This window comes from Lissotriton vulgaris, chromosome 3_1 (genome assembly GCF_964263255.1).
Source record: "Lissotriton vulgaris chromosome 3_1, aLisVul1.2, whole genome shotgun sequence".
NCBI lineage: Eukaryota > Metazoa > Chordata > Amphibia > Caudata > Salamandridae > Lissotriton > Lissotriton vulgaris.
The window spans coordinates 2108632963-2108660188 of record NC_141689.1 but is presented as its reverse complement, the minus strand read 5'-3'; the positions used below and the strand labels follow the sequence as shown (position 1 = coordinate 2108660188).

At 47.4% G+C, this 27226-nt stretch overlaps 1 protein-coding gene across 2 annotated transcripts in view; it reads right to left on the bottom strand.

Moving 5' to 3' along the window:
- Positions 1-27226, bottom strand: part of TEC (tec protein tyrosine kinase) — a 612933-nt gene that overhangs the window by 208762 nt on the left and 376945 nt on the right. For both annotated transcript variants that reach the window (XM_086962679.1, XM_086962678.1), the window contains exons 6-7: positions 24941-25069; positions 19421-19458 (exon numbers count right to left, since the gene is read on the bottom strand). In XM_086962679.1, the coding sequence (XP_086818805.1) occupies positions 19421-19458; positions 24941-25069 (167 nt within the window). The remainder of the gene's footprint in view (positions 1-19420; positions 19459-24940; positions 25070-27226) is intronic.

The following is a 27226-nucleotide window of genomic DNA, read 5'->3' as shown; positions in this document are numbered from 1 at the left end:
TGGTCAATAAAAGTGATCCCGAGCTAGTAATATTGTTTGAGATGTAATAGACCACATCAGACAAGATTTCATTAGTGGCCATCCTATGCAAGTTTACCAGCAGTGATTACCTCTGAGCTTCAGGCTCGGTTGCTAGCAGTAATGTGAACATGCTTTGTCAATGTGGAATGCCCTTTACATTGGTAATACATAACAGCCTTAGTTGCAATGCCCTGCCACCAAGTTAATATTAGTAATACAAAAAAAGGAAAGCGAGACCCTTCCCAGCCATGGGTTCGGATATGATACCAATAAATGTGCTGCAAAGTGACCCTGCGAAGTGGAATGCTTTCTTGGGGCCCCTCTTTCATCATTGCTATGCTACTGCTCAAATTCCTTATTCATGGACTCGGAGTATCATTATTCCAATATTAAAAAAGGGCACTCGACTTAACCCTGGGAACTACAGACAAATTGCAATCTTGGATGCTTCAGGGAAAATATTTGCAGCAAGTATCCTCGAGTATTTAAGGGACTGGGCTTTTTCAAAAGGTGTAACCCCAAAGTTTTAATCGGGTTTTCGTCCCAATCACTCTGTGATTGACAACAAAGGAATTTTAAACTCTATCATTGATAAGTATGTACTATCGAAATCGTAAATAGTATATAGTCTTTTTCTTGATTTCTCAACAGATTTCGATAGAGCTGATAGAACATCTTTTTGAAGGGAACTAAAGAAAATAGGGATCCCAGATTCACTATTGAGGTTGATAGTTGTTCATCACACCTCAACTTGCTGTAAAGTTCAGATGGGAGAACACAAAGGCCTGACCTACAAGATATACACGCAAAATGACCTAACGGCTGCCTCCTAGCCCCCCTCCTGTTATCGCTTTATATAGGCGATCTTCCAGAGATCTTTTGAAATGTAAATAATTTTCCTTCAAAAGTAGCCTACAAAAAATATATGCATAGTTTTCGATCTTATCCTGCTGGGCTTACAGAGAAATATAGAAGTGCTTACTAAATATACAGAGACCGCACCAACGGAGTGGGAGGGGGAATCGCCATCATCCACAAGGACACCCTCAGAGTCAACACCGACGACACACTCACCACTGCCGAGCACATGCACTTCCAGATCCACACCGACCCAAACACCACCCTTAGAGGAACACTCGTCTACCGACCACCCGGACCACGACCACAGTTCAGCGACACCATCGCCGACCTCATCACCACCCACGCCCTCGCCTCCACGGACTACATCCTCGTCAGAGACCTGAACTTCCACCTCGAGAACAACGACGCCAACTCCACCACCCTGATCGACAACCTCACCAACCTCGGACTCAAACAGCTTGTGACGACACCCACTCACACCGCTGGCCACACACTGGACCCCATCTTCTCCGCAAGTCCCCACGTCTCCTTCAACCACACCACCGAACCCCACTGGACACACCACAGATATTTCCACTTCACCTTCAGGAAACCCACCACACACCACCACACCCAACAGGGGCCACGCTGTTGCTGGGGCAAGGTCACCAAGGACCAACTGACCACCACCCACGCTCTGGGACCACCCGCTGACCCCACCGACCCCAACACTGCCGCCATCAACCTCAAACAATGGACCAACGACTACCACAACACCCTCGCCTCACTCAAGACCTCCGCAACCAATCACACCATCAAGAAAGCCTCATGGTTCACCGAAGACCTACGGACCTCCAAGCGCACCTGTCGAAGGCTGGAGAAGAACTGACTCCACGACCAAACACCAGACAGTTACACAACCCACAAGAACGCCACCCCCAGACACCATCAACTCATCAGGACCGCCAAGAGGACCGCACTCAAGGACCGCCTCTACAACAACGCACACAACAGCAAAGAGCTCTTCAACCTCGTGAAAGAACTCTCCAACCCCAGCTCCAACACCAACGACATTCCACCATCACAAGACCTGTGCGACTCACTAGCCACCTTCTTTTACAGCAAGATCACCAACATCCACAACAGCCTCAACACCGACACCCCTACATCCACCGCCGAGACCACCACCCCGGCGACCTCCACCCGCACCAATCACCTGACCGCCTGGTCCAACGTCAGCGAGGAAGACACCATCAAGACCGCGAACTCCATCCACTCCGGATCCCCATCTGACCCATGCCCTCATCATGTTTTCAACAAAGCCAGTACAGCCATCGCACCCCATCTCCGGAAAACAATCAACATCTCCTTTGAGACAGCAACCTTTCCAGAGAGCTGGAAGCACTCCAAGATCAACGCCCTACTGAAGAAACCCAAGACGGACCCCAAGGACCTCAAGAACTTTTGGCCCATCTCCCTGCTCCTCTTCCCGGGTGAAAGTCACGGAGAAGATCGTCAACAGACAGCTGACCCGCTACCTTGAAGACAACAACATCCTGGACCCCTCCCAGTCTGGCTTCCGCAGCAACCACAGCACCAAGACCGCCCTCATCGCCCCCACCGATGACATCAGGATCCTCATGGACAAAGGAGAAACCGTCGCCCTCATCCTTCTTGACCTTTACGCAGCCTTCGACACGGTCTGCCAGCGCACTCTAACAGCAAGCCTCTACGACGCCGGAATCCGAGAGAAGGCCCTGGCCTGGACTCCGTCCTTCCTCTTCAGCAGAACCCAGAGCGTCTGCCTCCCACCCTTCCGCTCCAAGACCACCGAAATCATCTGCCGCGTTCCACAGGGATCCTCCCTTAGCCCGACGCTGTTCAATATCTACATGGCACCACTGGCCCACGTCGCACGACAACACAGCCTCTACATCATCTCCTACGCCGATGACACCCAGCTGATCATATCCCTCACCGAAGACCCCACACCGCCAAAGCCAACCTCCACAGAGGAATTAAGGCCTTCGTCGAATGGATGAAGGACAGCAGGCTGAAGCTGAATTCAGACTAGACGGAGGTCCTCATCCTCGGGCCCACCCCATCAGCCTGGGATGACTCCTGGTGGCCCACATCGCTAGGAACAGCCCCAGAACCCACCGACCACGCGCGCAACCTGGGGGTCATCCTCGACTCAGCCCTCTTTATGAGCAAGCAAGTAAACACAGTCTCAGCGTCCTGCTTCAACACTCTCCGTATGCTCCGCAGGATCCTCAAATGAATCCCCCCCGACACGAGAAAAACTGTCACCCAGGCCCTCGTTACTAGCAGACTGAACTACGGGAACGCCCTCTACGCAGGAACAACAACTAAGCTCCTGAGACGGCTGCAACACCTGATGTGTGGGTGTGATGTGGCTACCTCGGCACGACTGATCCTCGACGTCCCCCGACGCAGCCACATCACACCATACCTGAGAGGCCTGCTTAGGCTCCCTGTCGATAAGAGGATCACCTTTAAACTACTCATCCACGCACACAAAGCCCTACACAACGCCGGACCAGCATACCTCAAAGACAGACTCAGCCTCTACACCCCCACCCGCAGCCTCCGCTCTGCCAACCTCGCCCTCGCCACAGTTCCACGCATCCGGAAATCCACCACCGCCGGCAGATCCTTCTCCTACCTCGCCGCCAAGACTTGGAATACTCTCCCTACCGACCTACGGCAGACCAAGGACCTACTGGCCTTCAGGAGACTTCTCAAGAACTGGCTTTTTGATCAGTAGCAGTTCCCCCCACCGGCACCTTGAGACCCTCACGGGTATGTAGCATGCTCTACAAATGTAATGATTGATTGAGAAACAAGTTTCCTAAAGGGGAATATTTCCAAAACAAAGGTAGTTCCCTTTAGGGGTAGGAAATGCAACATGTAAATTGATACTTGTATAGCGCACTACTCACCCGCAAGGGTCTCAAGGCACTTGTACGTATACCGCTGTGGAACCTATCCTGGCTTTCCCTGTGAGGCGTCCACTCCTGGGCACCCCCAAGGTGGAGGCCAGGCATCCTTGGCATTGTGGGGGCCGTTGTGGAGATTAAGCAAGCTATTGCCCAGAGTTGCAGAGTGGGACTCCATGATTGGAATAGGCACCGAGGCGAGAATTATCAGGTCCGTGGAATTTTGAGCCCAAGACCCGCCGAGGCAGGGAATTGAACCCTGGTTCCGGGCTAGACCTCTGCATCAGGGTCTGCCGCTCTAATCATTGAGCCACACTTCTCCAACATCCACTATAATTGGTAACTAGATGGCACTAAAATTGAAGTGGTAAAAGCCTATACCTATCTCAGGAGAGTCTTTTCTCAAACCTTAGAAGTTCATTCTCATCGTCACAAGATGAACCAAAAGGCAGAAGCGTACATTTACACTATGAGGAAATTCTACAATTATTCAGGCAAGAGACATTTTCAAGCACTTTTTGCACCAACAATAACCAATGCCACCGAGTATATTCCTTTAGTCAGATGGAACGTTTTGAATATAGGGGAAGGAAAATGTTTACATAAATGAATGTTATTAAGTCAAGCCGTCCCAGTACAGATCCTTTGTTTGGAATTCGCCATCGTAAGTGCATTTTCAATAGCCTTAGCAAATATAATTAGAAGGGCTTTCAAACTTCTGCATGCAGAAGAAGGCTCTTTCAGGGCCTTACTGAGTTATGACAGCTTTAATTCAGGGAAAAAACATGTTACATTTCAAACAACTCTTAAGACTGCTCTACAATGCTTTCAGTGTACTGAACCCATTCTTCAATCCTGGTCTCCAGCCCACCGGAAGCATTTTCTGAAAAATGCGACTCCCCGTTTAAGTTTCGACCTTGACAAGGCAAATTGCCTGCAATTATCTCATTACAACTCTAACACTTTTACAATTGAGTTTAAGTCCCCTCAACAATACACAAGTTTAGCCTTGGAAAGTAATGTTAGGAGATGTATCACCATATTGCGCAATACAATGGAATAACCTTGAAGATGACAGTGGGATATGTGATAAATGCAATCATGGAAACCAGGACCTAGTACATATCTTATGGTTATGTTCAAACAAGGAGGTAGTAGGGGTTCAAAACCGTTTTATAAATCCTATAGCTTTTAGATATAACCTTTCCTCCTTCACCGATATAAGCGCTTTTTTTAAATGTCCACCAAATTAATTTGTTTGCTATAAATTGTACAAATGTATGAAATGTGTTCTATTTTTGTTTTAAAAGTGATTTGTATACTAAGCTTTAAAATATTTTATGCAAGAATTTTATGTTTACAAACGGCATTATGAATTGAAATGAAATACCAGTATTTGTATAGCGCACAGCTACCTGCGAAGTGGTGTCCCGGCGCTGGGGGCCCTCCGGAACATTAAGCAAGCTATTGGCCAGAGGCACATGGTGCTGGGCTAACCTGCCGCTGGCACCGGGGATCGAACCGTGAACCTCGTAGTCCGGAGTCAGGCGCCCTGGCCGCTGCGCCTCACCTCTTCCACTTGTTTTTTGTTTTTTTTTAAATATATTTTATTGATTTTTCCAAATATGACAACAGCAATTGGCATAACGCACAATAAGTGTTCAGCAGCATCAATATTGTAACATCATACGTGCTTTACGATAATTACAGTGTCACAGTTACTTATACAGCAGGTATTGCTGAGCGGTGGCACTCAGGGGTTGAACATGATGCAATTTGCCATGTCTGTTTGAGCATGCATAAGTAACAACTGAACTACCATACGCTGTTATTGTGTGATGGGCAACATGTAGCAGTTGGTAGTGCTTAAGTGACAATGATTTGTAGTGCAGCTAACAACTTGGGAAAGAGAACATACAACTAGGAGCTGAGTTGGAGGATCTCATCCACCTTCCAACGTGGGTCTCGCCTGCTCTTCCCACACCTGCTGCCCTGTCGTGTGGCCCTTTGCGAAAGCACGTGTTTGAGCGTGGCTGTGCATTACATGGTCTAGGGTTGAGTGTCTTGGACTGGTGTGGAAATACAGCTTGCGTGTGCGATATCACTCTGCCAAATTGGTCGTCTGCAGGGTCGGTACTGGTGTGTCTATGCCCTGTTGCAGCGTCGCCAGAATTGCATCCCAGTTTGCAGAGATAGGGACTTCCCTTAGGCTCACGGTTTCCTCGCGCCGGATCGCTATGCTTTCCACCACGGCACATGAAAGCGCGGAGTGTCTCCACGCCTGTATGCGTGGGGGTCGGGGGCTTTCCAACTTCTGGTAATTCATCTCTTGGCTGCCACCATGCCTAGGTCTAGGAACCTTGAGGTTACCTTGGTGTTACGGGTTCTGTGGAATTTGTGTGACAGGTATGTCGGCCAATCGAAGGGTATATCGTGTTCAGTGCAGGTACGGATTGTGTATCCTGTAATTCCATCCAATATGTGCTGAGGCTGTTGCAGCTCCAGCGTATGTATATGAAATCAGCGTCGAAGGTGGCGCATCTGGGGCAGGCAGTATCAGCACGATTAAAATATCTGTTGATTTTGGCAGGGGTGAAATACACTCTCTGGGTGATATGATATTGTATTTGCCTGAATCTCATGTTCTGGGAATGCTCACTGGATTGGCCAGCACCCGCGCCCATTCTGCGTCTGATAGTTGACGGCCCAGATCGTGCTACCATTTGTGATGAAGGGGGTCTAGGCTGATCACTGCATGTTGCCCGAGTAAGGCCGCGAACCACCACGTGAGGTATCTGCTCTGTCCCATGACAAGGTGTGTTTGTGGGTCGGTATCGAGATTGGCCCATTTCACAGTTAATGTAGCCACTAGCGAACGGTGTAGAAGGGATTGGCTAGGGGGGAGCCTTTCATCTTCCATCAGTGTCGCATAGGAACGAGTGAACCATTGCGATATAAGTCTCAAAGGGACTGAATGCCTGCTTTGTGCCATTTCTGTAAGTCAGTGGCAGTAAGTGTAGATTGACCTCTGGGGGTGCCTTCCAGAGGTAGCGTGGGGGCGTAGGGAGTTATGTGTCGGGTTATGTAGAGGCTCCTTCTATAGCATCTATATGTCACGTTGAGCATCAAGGAATCTGGGAGTCTTGCTTTTGAGCCAGGGTGGAAGATCCTGAGGAGCTGGGGCAGTGTGTGTGACGGATGTGCTGTTGTCTTGTTTTCGGTCTGCCATCCATCTAGCTATCCACTCTAGTTGGGCTGCCAGGTAGTAGCATTGTAAGCTGAGGCCACTAGGCCTCCATGGTCCGTGGGTAAATATAGTTTCTTCACTGCCACTCTATGCCGGCAAGAACCCCATATAAAGTCTCTGGCCATCCTCTCCAGAGTGACAAAGAAGAGTGGAAGCACGTAAATGGGCAGGTTAGCAAAATAAAAAAGGAATCGCAGCAGGGTCAGCATTTTTATGAGTGCAACTCTACCTGTCACGGCAAGTGGGAGTGTGCTCCAGAATTGCATCTGGGACCTGGTGGCTGTTAGCGCGATGCCTAAGTTGCCATTGAAGAGGTCTGGCGGTTGACAATATATTTGTATGCCTAGGTATCCGAATGTGTCTACGTTCCACTGCACCCTTCCCCTGTTAAGCACAAGGCCCAAATCATGGTTTCCTACTCCGAAGGCATATAGTTTAGATTTGCCAACGTTTACCTTCAACTCTGATATGGCCACAAAGTCCCGTAGGATCTGGGCCAGTTGTCCAGGCATGTCATTTATGTTCTTCAGGTAGACCAGGAGGTTGTCTGCGTACAGTAAACCTTTGTGTGGGTCATCGCCTTGAAGGATGCCATCATTTAATTGTGTCCTTATCATTTACGCCAGAGGTTGCATTACTAACGCGAAGATGCGGGGGGATAATGGGGAGCCCTGCCTCGTCCCTCTTCACACTGGGACTGTGTCCGATACGTATGGCCCCATCTTTACCCTTTCAACCGGTTCTATGTAGAGCTGACAGGTCATCTGTAGGAAGGTGGGGCCTAGGTTATATTTCCAGAGAGTTGCAAACATATAGTCCCACTCCAGGGAGTCAAATGCCTTCTCGAGATCGAGTATGAGGCAGCCCGCCCTTGGCCATGCACATGCGGAATAAGCTGCAACCCGAAAGAAGCGGCGTAGGTTGAGTGAGGTACTCTGGGATGGTATAAAGCCATTTTGGTCTGGTGGACCAGACCGGGGACCACCTGTGGAAGTATGTCTGCCAGAACTTTCGCTATTAGTTTGTAGTCAATGTTGAGTAGGGCGAGGGGTCTGAGGGAGATCATGTCCGCGAGGTCCCTGTCGAGCCGGAGTAGGGATACCATTTGTGGCTTGTGCAGGGAAGGACGGAGCTGTCTTGTTTCAATGGCAGCTTCATAAAGGGTGTGTAACACTTGTGCTAGAGACACCTGGTATGCCTTGTAGTACTCAGTTGGGAGTCCGTCAGGCTCTGGAGTCTTCCCCGAGGCCAGGGACAATATTGGCTCTGTGATGTCCTCTAAAGGTAGGTACAATAGTAATGGTCAGAGTCTATAGATTCAAAAAGACAATCAATGTAGTATATGCATACAATTATGTAGGAGGCAAAAGATTGCTCAATCCAAAGTGTGCTTCACTTTTTATTCATTATTCAAGCACATTATTGCTTAGGTACCCAATTCAAGTCATTGAGTACCCGGATTGTATGGAGTAACTCTCAATTCAAAAATCTAAGATACAGTATTTGTTGGACCCGGCCCATTAGGCAGGTTCACCCCTAGACTTTTTGCGTTTTCCTAGCCTATTTATGGAACCTGGTATTGGTGATTTTAGGCCTCTGCGCACTTTTTCACTGTGGTACAGTGTAAAGTGCTTGAGCTCTCTGTGGATGAATGGTGAGTGACCTGCCCTCCCATAGGAATGAATGGGGAATATGTATGCCCATGGTAGTTCCTGATGCGTGGGGAGTGCCGGGGCGAGTTTGGTATGAGAGAACTCGTGAGAATGAATGCTGCAAAATGATGTATGCGACATGGCTGTGTCTAGTCTAGAAGTCCTACTTTTGGAAGTTGGCATATTTGTGTAAGTTGGTGCTAGCGTGTGATTGGCTGGTGAGCCTGGCCCAGAGTGCATGGGCCTGCTTGTGGATTGACTGTCTGGTTTGAGGATGACAGGGGCTGGAGAGCCCAGGAGGTTGTCTGAAGTCAGCCCATGGATGAAAGGCAGCATCTGCTGCCAGGGAAGTGGGAGGAGATGGCACCTGATAGTGAAGGGCTGTTCCTGTGTAACTACAAAGCTGGCTCCACCTCCCGCTGGGCGACTGACACCTCTGTCCCTGATACTGAAGGGGACTTCCCTCTAAACCAGTCCAGCTGGTTCTCACACTGCCTGCTTCAAAGGACTTCAAAGGTTTTGCACTGTATAAAAAGGGGTTGTATCCCCTTCCAAAATTGTTCTTGTTTTCAACTTGAATCTGCCAGGGGCTGCTGCTGCTTGAGCTCAGGGGAATCCCTGGCTCTGCCCAGCCCTGGGCACCTGATGGACTTTCCTGGACTCCTGGGGGACCCCTCTGCCTTGCTGGGCTGATGGGGGGGACTTTTGCTTTGCCCCCTGGGACTCTCTGGACCTTTGTGCAGCATGGTGGAGCTGCGTTTCTGGAAGGACCCTTTGTACTTTTTGTTCTAGCGCTTTGGGAGCGCTTTATTGCCCATAGCGCTTTCGAGCGCTTTATTTTTGATTCTAGCGCTGAGGAGCGCTTTGCCAGACTTGCGAGTGCCCACCTCGCTTATTTGTACTTTTAATTTTATTTTCGGTATTACCGATATTTTGAATGCCTCCCCGCCTGCCTGCCTAAAGGAGAAGGGCCGCTGCGCTGCCCGCAGCGACCCGGAAGTGGATGGCCAGCCGGCCAATCCCTGCGCGGCCGGCCGGAAGTCCCGCCCCCGCAGCCCGGGTGCCGAGGAATGGCGACCGCGAGGGGAGAGAGAGAGAGGAGGCAGCATGGCGGCCGGATCGCAGGGCTCCCGTGATGCGAGGGAGCCCCGCTGCAGGAGGAAGACCGGCAGCAAGGAGAAGCCTGGCGGTGCGAGGAGGAGGGCAGCTGCAGGCGGGGCTCCGGTGTCATGGAGAACCCCGCGCTGCCTCACGAAGAGCCTGCCGACACCAGAGGAAGATTGCCGGTGAGTGGGGCAGACGAAGGGGAGGGGCGCCGGGACACATTGTCGGTGTCCGCCCCCCCCCCACGCAGTAGCGGGAGCTTGCGCTCTTGCGGGTGTGAAGCCACGAGGGCTTCAAGGGCGGCCCCAGATGGCAGTGGGCCGCCCCAACGTTACGCAGAGTGCCAGAAGGAAGCCATGAAGGCTTCATGGGCGGCCCCGGTTGGCAGTGGGTCGCCCCAACGTGCACAGAGCCCGGAGAGGCTCCCCGCCCCATTTTATTGTATTTAGAGCCCTGAGAGGCTCTGGGGGACATTTGGTGAAGTAAATGGAGAGTCAGGGCGGCCCCGTTTGGCAGTGGGTCGCCCCAACGCTTTGAGAGAACCTGTGTGGCTCAGAGGGGCCATATGTGTTTTTAAGAGCCTGTGTGGCTCCAACGTTTGACCAGTGTTGGCCAGAGCCTGTGTGGCTCCAACGTGCACAGTGTATGTGTTTTAGAGCCTGTGTGGCTCCAGCCTGGGCGCAGTTTGCTCCTAAGGGCCAGTGAGGGCCCTGGCGCAGTTCTTTTGTTCTCCAGGTGCCCAGCACTTAGTGGGCACCTGCCACGTTTAGGCTTTTTGAACTTTAAGACTGGCGCTGCATGGCAGCGCAACCCTGACACTGAGACTCAGGGCGTCTGAGCCCCAACAAGGCCCTTGGCCTAGGGACTGCCACAGGTGGTGGCTTATGGGAGTCTGCGCAATGGTATGGTTATTGCACCTCTGAATGTGATCTTTTGCATCATGTGTTATTCCTGCACCTCTGAAGGTTCTTAGACCTCATGTGATTTTTTGCACTATTGCTTTACTCTTGACACCTCTGAATGTTTGATGCATTATGTGTCTTTCTTTTCATGCGCTGCACCTCTGAATGTTTAGTCATCATGTGTCTTCTTGCGCAGCACTCCTGAATGTATTTTATTGCATCATGTGCTTTATTCTTAACACCTCTGAATGTCTTGGGCGTCATGTGTTTTCTCTTTTCTACTCCTCTGAATGTAGGTTTATTGCATCATGAGTAAGGTATTCTTTCTAAGACCCCTAAATGCTGAGTGATACTTAGGTGGTTGTCTTTTCTACTCCTCTGAATGTAGGTTTATTGCATCATGAGTAAGGTATTCTTTCTTAGACCCCTAATGCTGTGTGATACTTAGGTGGTTCTTCTTCCTTAGTACAGGTGGTCCTAGTAAGGTCCTGGTTCCTGTTACCAGTGGTTACTGGTTGTTATCTTTGATAATTATTTTATGTTACATTTATTCCTTATTCTAGAAGTGATTTTTATATTCTACATTTTATCTAGAAGTTCTATATCTGATTTTGACAGGCGCCCATGAGGCCCTGTCTTGTGTACATAATCCCTGTGAATATTGCCCGTGCCAGTTGGCACCATGTATATGTGTGATTTTATCTGATGTGTTTTTACAATACAAAAGTTATTTTTATAATAACCTTGTGTGGAGTCTCTTCTGTGGTGTGCCTAGTATGTTGTTGCTGTTGTGCGCTGGCGCAAATGCTTTACACATTGCCTCCGAGTTTAGCCTTACTGCTTGTGCCAAGCTACCAAGGGGGTGAGCAGAGGTTATCTTGGCGTGTGACTTCCTTGCCCTGACTAGAATGGTGGTTTCTGCCTGGCTTTGGCGTCAGCCTTAGCCTACCAGAAATAGCCAGTTCTAACATTGTTGGTCAGCGGTGCGGATTTTGGACTTGTGTTTGCGCAGTGCCATAGCGACAACTGGCTACATTACAAAACTCTGCAATTGTTTTTTTCAGATAGTCACATGTTTGGGATTATTGTTTTTGATTTTTTTTCCTCAAGAGTCTCATTTTCAGATGTGTTTCTGCACTTTATGTTTAGTGGCAGATGAGAGAAATTGACAGGGCGGGACGCCATTAGAGGGGGGAGGTTCCCATAGATTAGGAATCCCTTGCTGGGTCCCGTGTCCAATCCCAAATCCTGTCCCTGTGTGGGTAGATGGAAGAGAGGGAGTGTGAGGAGAAATGACTAGCTCAGGAGGGTGGTTGTTCCCTGAGTGTAGTGTGTGTGTCTGGATTCCCCAGTGTGGTAGGATCCAGTGGTGGCAGCTTTAATGTGTCCAGTGTGTTAATTCCCATTCCCCGCTCCCAGAGTTTGGTACCTGTGTCACGTGTGGTCAGGTTGAGTGATCAGGGGTGGTGGAAACTGCCTTACCAGTCCGAGGGGGGGGAGTGTGCGAATGAGTGATGTGCTGAACTGGAGGAGTTGGTGTGAGTTTTCTTTTTGTTAAAGAGCTTGCATGAGAGGTGTACCTCTGGTGGTGTGCAGGAGGTCCTGCAGAGGCACTGGACAAGAAGGTGGATGTCTGGCGGTGTGCTAGATGTCTTGCAGAGGCATTAGGAAGTGGTTCCAAAAGGAGTGGCTTGTGTATCTGATGATCCTGTAAAGGGGAAGAGGTTCATGTGTAACCCAGCTTGGTCCCAGTAGTATGGTAGGGGTGTAGGGGCTCACGCCCTGTCTCAGTGGAGGCGGAGTGAGTGTGGGACGGTGTGTCCCACATTGGCCTGAAACCCTATCTCAGGGCCTGGAGGGTTCCCTAAGGGAGCGCCAGGTCAGGGGCCTAAGCTGTACATAGGTCATTTGAGGAGGATCTTCCTGTGTCTAGAGGACGGGGAGTGTCTGTAAGCAGAACTCCGGCGGTCCTAGTGTTGGGCAGTACCGCTCCTAAGTGGAGGGTGCAGAAGTCCTGGCTCGCTGAGCATTTGACCGTCTAGAGTGCTTGACCATTTGTGGGGCCTCTGGAGGTCGTTCCCCGAGGAGGGGGGAAAGCCAGGTTGGGGTGTGGCCTGACCTGGAAGGAGTACTGGAGGAGAGTGTGTCGCTGATACGCCGCTGGCGTGTGCTCTGTCTAGCCTGAGACATACTGGAACTGGAAGGGGGTGCAGAGGGACGGTGTCCTTACTTCTGACCCCGGCGTAACCTGAGGGTTTAGATCTTAGGTTGGGAGATTAGGAAACTTCTAGGTCAAGAGGAATCTCTACCAAAGTGGATCAGCTGAAGAGACTGAGGGGGCTGCCCTTGCTGTGAGTTCTGGGGCTCACCTGCAGTTTGTTGTTTTCACCAAGGTAGAGGAAAGGGGACTTTGCTGTGTGCTGTGTCCCCCCACCTGCTTGAAGAGGGACTGTGCTGTGTGCTTTGTACCTCAGAAGTGAAATAGTTTCCAGGTGGTAGACCAGTGATGGAGTGAGGTCCTGATCTGGTAGGAGAATTGTGTTCTGGTGAGTGCTTCTCTGTGAGGGTGCGGAAACCCAGAAGTAGAGGTAGGGTGGGGCATTCTTGCTCGTGACCTCTGGTCAGCTTGAGGGTATGGTCCCTAGGTTGTTGGATCAGTGGTAGTTGTAGCTACACTGAGAGAGAGAGTGGAGAATGGCTATTGTATGCCAGGGGTTACTACCCCCCACTCTGTGGATTAGTTAGGACCTGTGATTTGGATGGCCTATGGCCTGGTCTTGGCTGTGGATGACTAGTGTGTACCAGTGGGGTACCCTAGTTGAGTCAGAGAGTTATTATTTGGAGGAAACCATGTAGGTTCAGAGTGGCGAAAAACTGGACGGTGTCCCTGCTGTGCGAGGCCGTGTCCGTGGTTTTGTCGCCCAAAGCAGTGAAGCCCATCAGTGGTGTGATTGGTCTACCCTGCGTTTTGGCTGGAAGGGGGTTGTGTTGGACCCGGCCCATTAGGCAGGTTCACCCCTAGACTTTTTGCGTTTTCCTAGCCTATTTATGGAACCTGGTATTGGTGATTTTAGGCCTCTGCGCACTTTTTCACTGTGGTACAGTGTAAAGTGCTTGAGCTCTCTGTGGATGAATGGTGAGTGACCTGCCCTCCCATAGGAATGAATGGGGAATATGTATGCCCATGGTAGTTCCTGATGCGTGGGGAGTGCCGGGGCGAGTTTGGTATGAGAGAACTCGTGAGAATGAATGCTGCAAAATGATGTATGCGACATGGCTGTGTCTAGTCTAGAAGTCCTACTTTTGGAAGTTGGCATATTTGTGTAAGTTGGTGCTAGCGTGTGATTGGCTGGTGAGCCTGGCCCAGAGTGCATGGGCCTGCTTGTGGATTGACTGTCTGGTTTGAGGATGACAGGGGCTGGAGAGCCCAGGAGGTTGTCTGAAGTCAGCCCATGGATGAAAGGCAGCATCTGCTGCCAGGGAAGTGGGAGGAGATGGCACCTGATAGTGAAGGGCTGTTCCTGTGTAACTACAAAGCTGGCTCCACCTCCCGCTGGGCGACTGACACCTCTGTCCCTGATACTGAAGGGGACTTCCCTCTAAACCAGTCCAGCTGGTTCTCACACTGCCTGCTTCAAAGGACTTCAAAGGTTTTGCACTGTATAAAAAGGGGTTGTATCCCCTTCCAAAATTGTTCTTGTTTTCAACTTGAATCTGCCAGGGGCTGCTGCTGCTTGAGCTCAGGGGAATCCCTGGCTCTGCCCAGCCCTGGGCACCTGATGGACTTTCCTGGACTCCTGGGGGACCCCTCTGCCTTGCTGGGCTGATGGGGGGGACTTTTGCTTTGCCCCCTGGGACTCTCTGGACCTTTGTGCAGCATGGTGGAGCTGCGTTTCTGGAAGGACCCTTTGTACTTTTTGTTCTAGCGCTTTGGGAGCGCTTTATTGCCCATAGCGCTTTCAAGCGCTTTATTTTTGATTCTAGCACTGAGGAGCGCTTTGCCAGACTTGCGAGTGCCCACCTCGCTTATTTGTACTTTTAATTTTATTTTCGGTATTACCGATATTTTGAATGCCTCCCCGCCTGCCTGCCTAAAGGAGAAGGGCCGCTGCGCTGCCCGCAGCGACCCGGAAGTGGATGGCCAGCCGGCCAATCCCTGCGCGGCCGGCCGGAAGTCCCGCCCCCGCAGCCCGGGTGCCGAGGAATGGCGACCGCGAGGGGAGAGAGAGAGAGGAGGCAGCATGGCGGCCGGATCGCAGGGCTCCCGTGATGCGAGGGAGCCCCGCTGCAGGAGGAAGACCGGCAGCAAGGAGAAGCCTGGCGGTGCGAGGAGGAGGGCAGCTGCAGGCGGGGCTCCGGTGTCATGGAGAACCCCGCGCTGCCTCACGAAGAGCCTGCCGACACCAGAGGAAGATTGCCGGTGAGTGGGGCAGACGAAGGGGAGGGGCGCCGGGACACATTGTCGGTGTCCGCCCCCCCCCCACGCAGTAGCGGGAGCTTGCGCTCTTGCGGGTGTGAAGCCACGAGGGCTTCAAGGGCGGCCCCAGATGGCAGTGGGCCGCCCCAACGTTACGCAGAGTGCCAGAAGGAAGCCATGAAGGCTTCATGGGCGGCCCCGGTTGGCAGTGGGTCGCCCCAACGTGCACAGAGCCCGGAGAGGCTCCCCGCCCCATTTTATTGTATTTAGAGCCCTGAGAGGCTCTGGGGGACATTTGGTGAAGTAAATGGAGAGTCAGGGCGGCCCCGTTTGGCAGTGGGTCGCCCCAACGCTTTGAGAGAACCTGTGTGGCTCAGAGGGGCCATATGTGTTTTTAAGAGCCTGTGTGGCTCCAACGTTTGACCAGTGTTGGCCAGAGCCTGTGTGGCTCCAACGTGCACAGTGTATGTGTTTTAGAGCCTGTGTGGCTCCAGCCTGGGCGCAGTTTGCTCCTAAGGGCCAGTGAGGGCCCTGGCGCAGTTCTTTTGTTCTCCAGGTGCCCAGCACTTAGTGGGCACCTGCCACGTTTAGGCTTTTTGAACTTTAAGACTGGCGCTGCATGGCAGCGCAACCCTGACACTGAGACTCAGGGCGTCTGAGCCCCAACAAGGCCCTTGGCCTAGGGACTGCCACAGGTGGTGGCTTATGGGAGTCTGCGCAATGGTATGGTTATTGCACCTCTGAATGTGATCTTTTGCATCATGTGTTATTCCTGCACCTCTGAAGGTTCTTAGACCTCATGTGATTTTTGCGCTATTGCTTTACTCTTGACACCTCTGAATGTTTGATGCATTATGTGTCTTTCTTTTCATGCGCTGCACCTCTGAATGTTTAGTCATCATGTGTCTTCTTGCGCAGCACTCCTGAATGTATTTTATTGCATCATGTGCTTTATTCTTAACACCTCTGAATGTCTTGGGCGTCATGTGTTTTCTCTTTTCTACTCCTCTGAATGTAGGTTTATTGCATCATGAGTAAGGTATTCTTTCTAAGACCCCTAAATGCTGAGTGATACTTAGGTGGTTGTCTTTTCTACTCCTCTGAATGTAGGTTTATTGCATCATGAGTAAGGTATTCTTTCTTAGACCCCTAATGCTGTGTGATACTTAGGTGGTTCTTCTTCCTTAGTACAGGTGGTCCTAGTAAGGTCCTGGTTCCTGTTACCAGTGGTTACTGGTTGTTATCTTTGATAATTATTTTATGTTACATTTATTCCTTATTCTAGAAGTGATTTTTATATTCTACATTTTATCTAGAAGTTCTATATCTGATTTTGACAGGCGCCCATGAGGCCCTGTCTTGTGTACATAATCCCTGTGAATATTGCCCGTGCCAGTTGGCACCATGTATATGTGTGATTTTATCTGATGTGTTTTTACAATACAAAAGTTATTTTTATAATAACCTTTGTGTGGAGTCTCTTCTGTGATGTGCCTAGTATGTTGTTGCTGTTGTGCGCTGGCGCAAATGCTTTACACATTGCCTCCGAGTTTAGCCTTACTGCTTGTGACAAGCTACCAAGGGGGTGAGCAGAGGTTATCTTGGCGTGTGACTTCCTTGCCCTGACTAGAATGGTGGTTTCTGCCTGGCTTTGGCGTCAGCCTTAGCCTACCAGAAATAGCCAGTTCTAACAGTATTCAATTACTTCATTGAATCACACAGTTGCCTTAAAGCATAATTCACATTTGATAATGTAGAATTTATCAGAAGAGAGCAGCACAGTAAATATCAAATCATCGTATTTCAACGCGCTCAAAGTGATGGAAAAGGGAAGTTAGATGGGATAGGTGTGATGGGAAAGAAGTGAGGACTAGGTAAAGGTGGTTATGACCTTAAAACAATCACAGTGCTATAAAATACATCCTTTACAGTCTAGATTAAGATCTGCAGTTCCAATACACTCTTAAGCATAGGGTCCGTTTTGCTCTGTTAATTATTCCTATGCGTAGAGAACATGTAAAGTCTGGTCTACGTTTCGACCCCCTGGTTGACGGGAAAGTTAAATCCTCAGGCTGGGGTCTTCTTCAGGACAAGGAGAAACAGGAGCGCTTATTGTGAGGCCCTTGGGTGGCCATTGTCATAGGACCGTCAAAGGTTCCTTCCTGGTTGTAGTTGTGCAATTATTGGGAACAGGACATTTCCATTTCTAACATCATGTTGTTACAATGGTCGCACCAAGCCAAACGCTGTTGCAGTGTAAGAATCATACAACCCACGTGGTTCGTTAGCTTAATCCGTGAGATCTGTCTCCGTGAAGCTGCCTCCTCGCTGTCACCGCCGTGAATGAACGGTTCATGCACAACTACAACCAGGAAGGAACCTTTGACGGTCCTATGACAATGGCCACCCAAGGGCCTCACAATAAGCGCTCCTGTTTCTCCTTGTCCTGAAGAAGACCCCAGCCTGAGGATTTAACTTTCCCGTCAACCAGGGGGTCGAAACGTAGACCAGACTTTACATGTTCTCTACGCATAGGAATAATTAACAGAGCAAAACGGACCCTATGCTTAAGAGTGTATTGGAACTGCAGATCTTAATCTAGACTGTAAAGGATGTATTTTATAGCACTGTGATTGTTTTAAGGTCACAACCACCTTTACCTAGTCCTCACTTCTTTCCCATCACACCTATCCCATCTAACTTCCCTTTTCCATCACTTTGAGCGCGTTGAAATACGATGATTTGATATTTACTGTGCTGCTCTCTTCTGATAAATTCTACATTATCAAATGTGAATTATGCTTTAAGGCAACTGTGTGATTCAATGAAGTAATTGAATACTGTATCTTAGATGTTTGAATTGAGAGTTACTCCATACAATCCGGGTACTCAATGACTTGAATTGGGTACCTAAGCAATAATGTGCTTGAATAATGAATAAAAAGTGAAGCACACTTTGGATTGAGCAATCTTTTGCCTCCTACATAATTGTATGCATATACTACATTGATTGTCTTTTTGAATCTATAGACTCTGACCATTACTATTGTACCTACTTTTACTGACCCAGGTCAAAGAGTTTTCAGGGTATACCCCATTGTAACTCAATACTCTGTGATGTCCTCTAGCAAGATCGGCTCGTTTAGCAACTCGCTATGTGTCGCCGTCGTCTCGGGTAGCTGTATACAGTCGAGGAAGGTTGTGAGGCTTTGTGTATCGCAGTGTCCTTGAGATTGATACAGTCGGGTGTAGTTCTGTGTCATGGCTGTGAAGATGTTGCATTGTGTGTATATTCGGAGTCCTGTATTGGAGCGCAGGTTGCCTATTGGGCCGCAGGGGTGCTCCTGTAGAATTAGCCAGGCAAGTAGTCTGCCTGCCCGATCAGCGGTGGCATGTGTTTGGGCCGTGTGGGCAGTGTAATTATGACAGCCGAGGCGCTCTATCAGTTTGGCGTCCTTTGTGCACAGCGTCTACAGGTCCCTCACCCTACCCATCTCTTTCATATTGCAGGAGCAGTGTTTCTATTTTGCCAAAGGCAGTGGACAGCTGTTTGCGTATTTTCCAGTAGAATTATGTACAATTGTTGATCTTGTAAGAGATCTATATCTATAAAAATTAAATTAAATTAAAAATCAGTTTTAAAAAATCATCTTCCCAACACCATTTGATTTTTCTCACTCAAATATCAGCTTTAAGTATATTTTGGAAATTCAATCACTTTTCTCCACACATCAGCCCATGAGTTCTGATAACACATTAATATTCATATACATGCTTCTCAATTTTGGAATACATAAAATAATTCAACCAAGCACAAGCTTTTAATTTAGGTAACTAGTCAGCACATAGGAAAGCTACTTTGAGATACCTGGAGAACGACCAGTAGCTCACAAGATATTCGTTGGGGAACCCTGATTTAGCAGGATGTTTGAATTTCTTAGCACTATGCCATTTTTTTATACTTTATGCATTATTTATTTTTATTCTCCAGTTTATTATATATTATTCCATGATTTTCCTGAAAACACTGAAAACGACATGGGGAACTCTAGGGATCTGAGGGACCCTACTTAGAGAACACTATCACATTATAAATGCAGATAAAGACACAGGGAGTAAACTAAGACGCATAATAGAGAAGACGATGAGGCTACAAATAAAAAAGTAACTAGTGATGCATACTGAGGATAAGGGAAAGGAAGTGAAACTCATTAAATGGAAAATGCATTAGAACAATACGGTTTTAAAACCTTATTCAGTAACAGCAATATGCTTACCTTTGTTTTAGGTGTTGGAGGGAGAGGTTTTCTTGTAACTAAAACAGAAAGATGACATACTTGAGGTTGGTCCTAAATTACACATATAAACATTCCCTTGCTTGCCAGCCCTCAGTATAAATTCACAACTGGATAATACTCAATGTGTTTCAATAAAACATGAAAATATAACGTCTATGCACTCAATAAGCAAATGTAAGTATACATATGGTCTACAAAGAGCAGCACATATTTCAGATGTTGCACCTATTCAGACTTGTGTGAAGTATCAAGGAAGTGATACTTGTCAGGATACAGGAAACATCTTTCGGGTCTGATTCTCAAATGAAATTTGCACCCCGGTTCTATTTTAGTTACTTCCCAGCAGAGGTGCAAATTTACAAAGTGTTGGAATACACAAAGTTTTTCCAAGAGCCATCCAGGAACTCTTCAACAGTTGACTCCTCCCTGCAGCATTAAAACTCATGTTGAGAGTAGTTGAGGCTCGTTTCATGACATTTAGGAACCCAGGTATGGACAAAAAACTATCCAAAGGCATCAAATCCACCCCAGTGTCAATGCATGTCAAACTGCGCACAGGGGTTTACGGCAGCTGTACTCCGCACTGAGTCTGGTCGACCAGTCAGCGGTCCCACTGGAGCTCCTGGCTGAGAGGGTAAGCACAGTCATAAGGAAGGTCCAGAGCTTAAATCAGGACTCTGGGGCACAGGCTGCGGCACGCTTGAAGATTTCCCATATATAAAGGCACTCTTTGCCTTTCTACCTTGATATACCACTGCGTCCACTTAAATTATTGGGCTGCGGCAGACAGTTAGTCATTCCTTGATGGCAATTATCACATTTTGTCAGTCCCTGTTTCAGTGTCCTGGCTGGCCATAGGCATGGGGCAACACCGTCAATTAAGAGGGTTATAAGGATATGAAACAGCAGACTTTCTCAAGACCTCTGAACAGGTCAGCAAATTCCACATAAATGTGATGAAAAAGGGCCAGATTCTAAAAAAGTCAGGCATTTATTTCAACATTTAATTTAACATTACTGAAGTACATTTCAGTTGTTATTAGAATTCACAGTACTTCTAGGGAGTTGTTTCAGTCACAGCTTACCAACAGTTCTGGAAGTGAATTGCCAAACGTCTGACATTTACCCCAACCATTAGGCACAAGCCTGCTATTGTATAGTTGCAACTTTTTATCAGCTGTGACATAAAATGCCGAAATACTATGCGAAGGTTTGCATTTTTTTAAATATTCTTTTATCTTTATCAAAAAGATATTCTAATATCTTTTTGCAACAAATATCTAACAGCACTCTTGATGCGTTTAATTTTGCCCTAGATATTCAATTTGTTTATCTTGATGTTTGCTAACATGCTCTCTCTTTCATATGAAAGAGCTGTGCACTAACACCAAGGATTTAAGTGGTTTGTGAGAAAAGTGATGGTGCGACCATGTATTATAAGGAATAAAGTACCTCCTGCCGTACATGATAGGGATACTGCAGGTCACCTTGGATTTTCATAACCTTATACAGGAACTTAGCCCTGGCGTTGCTCCCCTATCTGGTCATGGAACTCCTCAGTAACTTGATATATCCTTATAATGTTCAGCAGGGGATACTGAATCCCATAAATCTTAATTACTCTCCATTTCAATGGTGCTCTGCATATCACAAGAAGCCTTTGTAGTGGGAGCATAAACCACTGAGAGTTCTCACCAGAACAAAAGGTGTGACCTACAAGTTACATTTGATCTCTTCAACAAAGGCATGAACCTACTGCACTCCCTTTATTAGGCGTCAAACCTGAAGACTAAGTATTCACTTGCCTATTTTACCAGTATTCAAAGCTGAACACAAATGAAATCAAACCGACCTCTATAGACAGCATGTTCACCCACTGAGCTATCTAACAAGCTGATACACTTGATTTGCTCACATAGTTGTATGAGAGCCCAGTGGATTAATGTCCCCATGGTGTGAATCTGTGGGCAGCTTGAAACCCACATATTGATGTCTTCAAGACAATTCAGATTTTCAACCTTCTAGGGCTGAAGAAATGAGTATAAACATATGTGTTAATAACTGTTATTTACAGTGCTTTTAAACTGCAAGGCAGTATCACCCTGTCAAACACATGCGCACAAAAGTCTGCACCTATTGTGTGAGAGAATCAGTGCTGGAAAGAGCCCTTTTCTATAGTGGCAGTGACTGAAGGCTGGTAGTTATGCAGTTATATAAAAAGTACCAGGTCTCCACATCTGCCCGAGGTTAGCCTTAGTTCTGGCCCTCAGAAAAAGAATAAGCTGGTGTTGCCACAATGTTGCAAGGATGAGCAAGGGGACCAGGGTCTGCTGAGTCACTCTTCCTCTTAATAATTGTCCCCATATCCATCTGGAGCCACCAGGAAAAGAAACATTTGATGGGTGACGGAGACAAGAGCTATTGCACTTGTAGCCTTCTTGACAAAACAAGTGTAAACTGATGCTCAGAACATGTCTGGAGGGTACGGTCATCATTCCTGCTTGAGTAAAGCTGCTCTCCTTTGAAAGCTCCGGCCAACAATTCAGTTGTTGAAATGCATTGGTCTGAAGCGATAACGAGGATGATCACTGTTGGAAATCAGCCTACTTGAACTCAAAGATGATTGTGAATTGCAGGATCTGACTAGCATTTTACAACCTTTTTATAATTTGAACAAATGTAACCATTTTATTGCATTTCACCTCCAGATTAACCCTATGCATATTTAAGTTCATGTATGGTCAGCACATTCATGCTAGAGCAGAAACCCCTCATTAAAACTTTGAAAGGTCTTTGTAGCAGGCGCTGACACAAGGGAAGAGAGGTTGGTGGAGCTCTTCACATGGATGTGTTTGTCAGCTCCGTGCATTAACCGCATCGCTGCGGCGCATTTTCCCGGGGTGCGCTGAAAAATGCGAAATCCCGCGGTTCATGACGACCTCAGCTCGTCATGAGCGCACGACAGGTAAACCTCATGACGAGCTGAGCTCGTCATCAGCGCCGAAGTGGTTAATGGTGGAGTGTCTGGCCCAGGGAGTAGTGGAGGTCTAGTCTTCTGAAATACATTCACTTGGAAGGAGAAAAGCAGGGCCTGTATTAAAGGCCAAATGTAGGTTCAAATGTACCATTCGTCTCAACATTTCTAAAATGTACGTGGAGAGCCTTCATCTCCCTCACTCTAATAACATTCTTTAAATCCTACTATGGCTTTATCCGATGTTTCTGATTCAGTGCTCCTTCGAATACACCTTCAGACACAAAGTTGCTCGACCACCTCTTGAAGAACAGGACAAGAAGTCTGCAATCCCAACACAAATAAACTGAGCTGTTGAGTGTCTGGAAAAATTGTAATTGTAATTGTAATTGTATTTATATAGCGCTTACTAACCCTGACTGATGCATGTGAATTAATCGAAAAACAAAAAACTAAGAACCCACATTGGAGGAAACCAAATCATGGAAAAGTAATCTTAAGGAAAGGCAATTTTAAGAAAATACACATAAATCGAAAATTAAAGGAAAGATCATTTTAGGGAAACATTCAAAATCAAAGACTTGAGTCAAGATTAGGGGTAGGGACAGTTTTTCGGTTCAGGGATAGTTGATGGTTTGGGGGGAAGAGGAGTATTTAGGGCTCAGGGATGGGTGGGGTTTAGGGGTGGTGAGGGGTTTTTAGGGATCAGGCATGAGTGAAATGTAGGGTGGCGAGGGTTTTTTAGGGTTCACAGATCAGTGAGTTTAAGGGTGGTGATGGATTTCTAGGGTTCTAGGAAGAGTGTTATGTAGGGATGCTGAGGCTTTTTAGGCTTTACGGATAGATGACGTTTAGGCTGGTGAGTCTTTTTAAAGTTGAGTCATGGGTATAGTTTTGGGGTGGTGAAGTGTTTTTAGTGTTCAGGAATGTGTTGAGTTTAGAGTGGTGTTGGGTGTTAAGGGTTATGGGGTAGGTGGAGTTTATATGTAAAAGATTTTTTAGGGTTCAGGGATGGCGGAATTTAGGGGTTGTGAAGTGTTTTAGGGGTCATGAATGGTTGTTTTTCAGGAGTGGTGAGAGCTTTATAGGATTCAGGGATGAATGGAGTTTAGGCGTGGTGCAGGATTTTAAGGAATCAGGGATGGGGGTGTTTAAGCGTAGAAAGAAGTTTTTATGGTTGAGGAATGGTTGGAGTCTAGGGGCAGTGAAAGTTGTTATGTTAAGCAATGGGTAAAGTTTAGGAGCAGAAAGGGCTTTAAGGATTCAGGGATGGGTGGACTTCAGGGGTCAGAAGAGTTTAGGTATGGTGAGAGGTTTTTAGGGTTCAGTCATGGCTGCAGTTTAAGGATAAAAAGGGTTTTAGGGTTCAGGAATCGGAGTTTTAGGGGTCAGGGATGGATGTAATGGATGCATGGGGGCATTTTTTAAGGGGAAGGATGGTGGTGATGGTTCATAGAATTAAAAGCATCCAGTTTAATTATTTGACAAAGTAAACAATATGAATACAAAATAACGTTTCCTGACAAAGGATTGAAAAAAATACCTTCAGCAAAACGGTTTCTTTGAAATAAAGGCCTGCAACAATTTCAATTACACTTTAAGAAATAAGTATGCAGAAACCAGTTTTTAAAAAAAGGCATTCTACGAATTGGTTTCTAAGAAATGGCAAATGCCATTTATCCTGATGTTTTCTATCAAACCATTTAGGTGAAATGGTTTCTCAGTATTGGCATTCCAATAAATAGTTTTTCTATGAAAGCACAGACAACCATGAGTCTGACGTTGTGTTAAAGCAATTTACGGTACTTCAGAACTCAAGATTAGTGGTTAGTCCAGTGGTTAAATGTTGGTTATTGCAATTAGCCATGTGCTCTCAAGAAAAAAACATTGCATACATTTACTCCAATTACTTTGTGATAGATTACATTAATACCAGTTAGGGGTGATCACTAGTTGGAGCTTAGTGATTTCAGGTGAATGATTGGTGAAACAGATATGCTGGTGGAGATTAGGTAATGTTAGGTTGAAGGAATAAGGTTTTTAAGCAGAAAATGTTGTGATAATGCCCTGTGGCCTCTGAGAAGGGCCACCTCTGGTACCCGCTACCTAAGTGAAGTATTTGAGGGTCCGTCTTGGATGGGGGGAAATCTTACAACATGAAGATTTATGTGGTCTCCAATTCTTGCTTCGATCTGCTTTACCTTCTTCTCCGAAACCATCACAGCACCAAAGCTTCCTGGTTATTGTTCTCAAAACTAAAGTTAATATATTGAAACACAGTCTGCATGAATACTTTAATCCACTGTTACCGACAAAACCTAAAAGAGAACATGGAAACCCAGCCAGCTTCTATCACAGTCCTGGCAACGCCTGTGCCTTCTCGGTACACCCAGCAACAAGGTTGAAGATGTTCAAACCTCAGGTATCAACGTTTGGTCCAGAGGAGGCATTACTGGTTAACACAGTCTGAACTGTACTTTCTGGTTATGCAAATTGAGGTAATGCATGCTCACTGGAATACTTACTGTCTCCAAACAGATTGTACTCTTCACAGCCCGGTGCTAGTTTGTCAGTTTGTCTGCAACATTGATAAATGCCTTCTGTCCAAAACTGAGGGTGGTACTTGGCAAATATGTTATTGTTATTCTTTATCACTGTAATTGACAAAAACAAAAGACTAAGCAAGCAAAATATTTAAAGACATACAGTCATTTATGTGAGACACATAAAGCTAAGGTTACACTGCAATGCACTAAATTTTTGTAAACAAGAATCGGTTGCATAAAAGATGTACCCGGCTTCTTAAGCAAACAAATAAATAAAGTTGTACGTTTCCTCTTATCTTTGAGGTAAGTTTGTGATTATTTTTTTTAATTCACATATGTGTCCTGGAGTACATCTTTGAACCTATGACAGTCGCAGTTTCTAGGAGTACATCAGGGGCGTAGCTTCAGAAGGGTGTGAGGGGTGTGACCACCCCCTTCCAACTCACCAAATAAATGCATTTTTGGTTTGAGAGTTGAGCCTGGGGGCCCTGAGTCAGGTACTCTTTGCCTTTGTCAGATTTTCTCACGGTTTTTAAGGATAGAAGCCAACCTAATGCAACTAAGTAATGAACATGTGCCTCATGGAACAGTGTACCCCAAATCTTGATCATCCCTCCAACCTACAGGAGAGAGGAGTTGGCCTAACGGCTAGGGCGGTCGTCCTCGTATCTGGGGAACTGGGTTCGAGTCTCGGCAACGACGCTGAACATCCTGTGATTCTGGGCAAATCACTTAATCTCACAGTGCCTAACAAAAAAATGAATGTGTCCTCATGTAACGCAACTTGCTATGTAAAGCACTCTTATACCATATTCTGGTCAAGTTCGCGCTATATAAAACTCTGTAAAATAAATAAAAATATACCTTCGGCATAATGTTTTTTATTTAGTTGGGAAATTTGCGATTCACACCTCCTGAATCTCACAGACTTAGCTACGGCCCTGAGTACATCTCTAAAACATTTATGAATTCCCACGAAGGCTCAAGTATGAAGGCACCTCAGCTTGCGAAGTTATACGTTTATGGATGTTCCCAAATTTCTATGGTATTCTCACCCACTACATTTACTTACGAGAAAAAGTATGCAAGAGTAAATCTTTTAACAACCATAAAGCACATTGGGTGTCTACTTTGGACTTACACTACTAAAACGGTGACTATTTGTGCATCTGAGCTGTCTGTGAATAAAGCCTTTAAATTGTACTTCTCTCGAAGAAGGACTTACATGAGCAGGGCCATTGGAATTATTAGAATTTGCGGCCTTGGTATTTTCCAAATATTTATAGATTTGCTGCAATTAATACATAATCCATCTTCTGCTGCATAATCTGCAGATTTTAACAAAAAATGCTTTTGTTTCTAGCCTAAATGGATCAAATGCTACTGAAAACTTGGCAACGTGTTTTGCAGGGAACTGGGAGGCCTTTACAAAGGGTGAGTGGTTACTTTTCTGTTGCTTGTTGGTGTATTTTTGTTTTAAACCGGTATTAATGAGAGAAACCCCTTGTCCAAATAGTTTTAACGTGTACAAATTACAAAATAATGAAGTGATGCTATCATAAAATGTGGGACACTTTGCCTGGACACCTTGCCTGCTTGCCTGTTGTGCTGTCTACGCACCCTTGGACCCGCGCCTACCTCTTGGACCCAGCTTTGCAGCTCGCCGCACCCGCTCCGCGGGTGCCGCTTCGCCGAGGGTCCTGCTGCTGACTCTGCCTGCATCCTACTGGGGCATTTCAGGGCGACCTTTGGGAGCTGGAAGACTTGAGGGCTGCGAGCGTGCAGGGACTACCTGATCCAGGTGTCCCTGCGAGACCGATTCCATCTTCCGGTCCGCTCTCCCTCTAGCTCCGCCCCCCGCCCATCGGAAGGCCGATAAAACCAACTGTGCAGCCCTCGACCCCTGGGACACTTTGCCTGGACACCTTGCCTGCTTGCCTGTTGTGCTGTCTACGCACCCTTGGACCCGCGCCTACCTCTTGGACCCAGCTTTGCAGCTCGCCGAGGGTCCTGCTGCTGACTCTGCCTGCATCCTACTGGGGCATTTCAGGGCGACCTTTGGGAGCTGGAAGACTTGAGGGCTGCGAGCGTGCAGGGACTACCTGATCCAGGTGTCCCTGCGAGACCGATTCCATCTTCCGGTCCGCTCTCCCTCTAGCTCCGCCCCCCGCCCATCGGAAGGCCGATAAAACCAACTGTGCAGCCCTCGACCCCTGGGACACTTTGCCTGGACACCTTGCCTGCTTGCCTGTTGTGCTGTCTACG